Source organism: Perkinsus marinus, assembly GCF_000006405.1.
Source record: "Perkinsus marinus ATCC 50983 genomic scaffold scf_1104296939916, whole genome shotgun sequence".
NCBI classification, from domain to species: Eukaryota; Perkinsozoa; order Perkinsida; family Perkinsidae; genus Perkinsus; species Perkinsus marinus.
The window spans coordinates 48597-51337 of record NW_003213003.1 but is presented as its reverse complement, the minus strand read 5'-3'; the positions used below and the strand labels follow the sequence as shown (position 1 = coordinate 51337).

Below are 2741 nucleotides of genomic sequence, written 5' to 3'. Positions count from 1 at the left end.
TACGATTTGATCGATACGCTCAAGGCATATAAATCGCTGAACTCTGAGTGTGGTATCTACCCTCAAATCGACGACGGTAACCTCGACGACTCTCTATGTGTATCAGAAGAGACCGTGAGCTCTGGCGAAAGTCTACCTACCATCAATAGTGACGACCTACCACCTCAGCAAGCCATCATCCGAGAATGGGTTGCAGATAGCTCGGCCCCTCTAGGACGAGCTAGACCTCAAGTGCCGTGGAGAAGTCCGACATCTAGGCCGCGATATAACTATCATATGGCTAGGAAACGAGGATTGGCATCTATTAAGGCCATCACGGGTGAGCGGATGGAAATGTTCCATCGGGCACTCGATGGTTACATATCCAAGGGTTTCTGTGCTATCGTCAAGGATAATCGCCTCGACCCATCTAAGCCAGAAGCATCTACGTGCCAATCTGTCTGGGAGAAGCTGAGTAAGGGCACCCCTTATCAAGGGTCACTCGCCCCTCTGCCAGAGCACTTCACAGCTAGTCATCTAGTCTACCGAGACCAACATCCAACTACGCCTTGCCGTATAGTCTTAGACTATAGAGAGGCAAATCTATACTCTCTAAGAGGCGGTTATCCACAGAATAGTCTACATGGTACTCTACTCTTATTGAGGTCATCTAAGTACTTCGTTGCCGGTGATTTGAGTAAAGCATTCTGTAGAATGCAATCTAGCCGTGCAGACGTACCCTATGTGGGGTATACCTGTATTGGACCTTTCACGGTCCTATGGTCACGTGTTGGATTTGGAACTAGGGCGGCACCTAATATGTTGGATAGTGTTGTGGATGATACCATCGACGAGATCTACGACTTGAGTCATCTAGCGGCTGAAATCGATGGAGACACTTTCGAAGTCGCTGTGAAAAGTATCGACCCAGGAAGGATCAAGAGTGTATTACTCTATCCTTCGGAAGAAGGCTATGACTATCTATACGACGGTCCACCTATACCGAGCCACGTGAAGATGCTAAAGTTCGTTGATGACATCTACGCTTTAGGATCTACAGTTGCTGAAGCTCAACGCAACTACCGATTTGTATCATACCTACTCAAAGGGCATGATCTACCCGCTGAAGACCTGAAGAAGTTCGAGAACTGGATCTGCAAATCTGTAGCGGGTATCGAGACACGTGGACATCTATTAGGGTACGACTATCTACCGTCTAACGATGGCCTCTATCCCACGATGTCTGCTAAGCCACCTGAGGGCCTTACATATATGAGCAAGCGCTCATCTAGTAGCATCCTGGCTTCTCTCTATGATCCATTGGGTCTAATCATAGAACAGGATATTCGAGCTAGATCTATATGGCGGCGAATCTGCCAGGAGATCAAAGAGTGGGATCAAATGATCCCCTATCAGTTACAGCAGCGGGTTGTTAGATGGGCCTCCGAAACTACCCAAGTATGTAAAACTATATCTACGTCAAGGTATACTCCCTATGATGCAGAGCTGGTCCTCAGCACAGATGCATCTAAGGATGCTTGGGGCGCCGATCTACGATTAAAATCCAGACCTGACGTGCGTCTGGCAGCTAAAGGAGCTTTGTATACAAACTCTACTCTATCCTGGTCTATCCCTAGGAAAGAGTTAGATGCCCTCTATCGAGGTTTGCTCTGGACCCAGGCATTATCGGCATATCTACCGATCAAGAGCATCTATGGGGAGAACCAAGCCCCATTGAGTAAGCTCAGCCCCGGGGTACCTATCTATCGACTGGTTGTGGCGATCGACTCGGAGCTCACAGTATATCGGCTAAGGAGACCATCGAACGATACTCGACTTCCAGCACCTGAAAGAAGGCGGCTTCAAGCTATACGTAATCTATGCGTTCAGCTCGATGCCACGGTGCGACATATTCCTTCTGGATGCAATCCAGCGGATTCTGTATCTCGGTATGCAATGGGGAGAGACTTCGATGGCCACAAACTAAGTGAAGCTATCGATTCTGCTAGCGTGATCTACGACTACCGAGAGGATACTAGTGACGAAGAGTGCCATTTCGATGAGGACATCTACTGTCATGTCGCATCATGTATCCACGATCCTGAGCGGGATCTGCTATTCTCACCAATCCCCTCCGTGACCGCGGGGTGCTGCGCTACGCTTGCACCGCCTACAACCGCTAACGCGGGGTGCTACGCTACGCTTGCACCGCCTACAACCGCTAACGCGGGGTGCTATGCTACGCTCGCACCAAACATGACCTATGCCTATGGGTCTAGACCATCTTGTCCTACTACATTGGGGTTATCTCTATCCACAGTCGTGGACGTGGGGTGCGGTCAGACCGTACAGTCTGAGCAAGAGATCCGTGGCCCCTACCAAAAAATGAAATCTAAGGCTAAATTAGGCGTGTATCCTTCTCTCTCTCCAACGGCAACGAATATCGGGTGTGGTGGAAGGTGCTGTCTCATCAACTGTGATGGTATCGATGTCCCCAACATCGATAAGACTGACCTATCTGCAGAGCTGAAGGATGAACTGAAGAATCTAGCGAGACATATTGACGTCTCGAGAGGGACAGAGGCCGATCTGAGTCATCTACAGGATAGCATCGAGTTCAACAGCGACCTCAACACCTGTCTAAGACGATGTCAATCCGAAGACGAAGATCTGGCAAAGTTCCGAGATTATCTACTCGGCAAGCTTCCTAGAAGATCCGTGGGTATGAGGAGTACTACCTTTGATCGAATGGAGAGTCACTG

General features: G+C 49.2%; 1 protein-coding gene across 1 annotated transcript; it reads left to right on the top strand.

The window, feature by feature from the left end:
- Positions 1-276: 276 nt before the first annotated feature.
- Positions 277-1540, top strand: Pmar_PMAR005543 (hypothetical protein; the record flags this gene model as incomplete). The annotated part of the gene is made up of 2 exons (XM_002782212.1): positions 277-1437; positions 1502-1540. The coding sequence occupies 2 exons, from the start codon at positions 277-279 to the stop codon at positions 1538-1540; spliced, it is 1200 nt and encodes a 399-aa protein (XP_002782258.1).
- Between the last annotated feature and the right edge of the window lie 1201 nt (positions 1541-2741).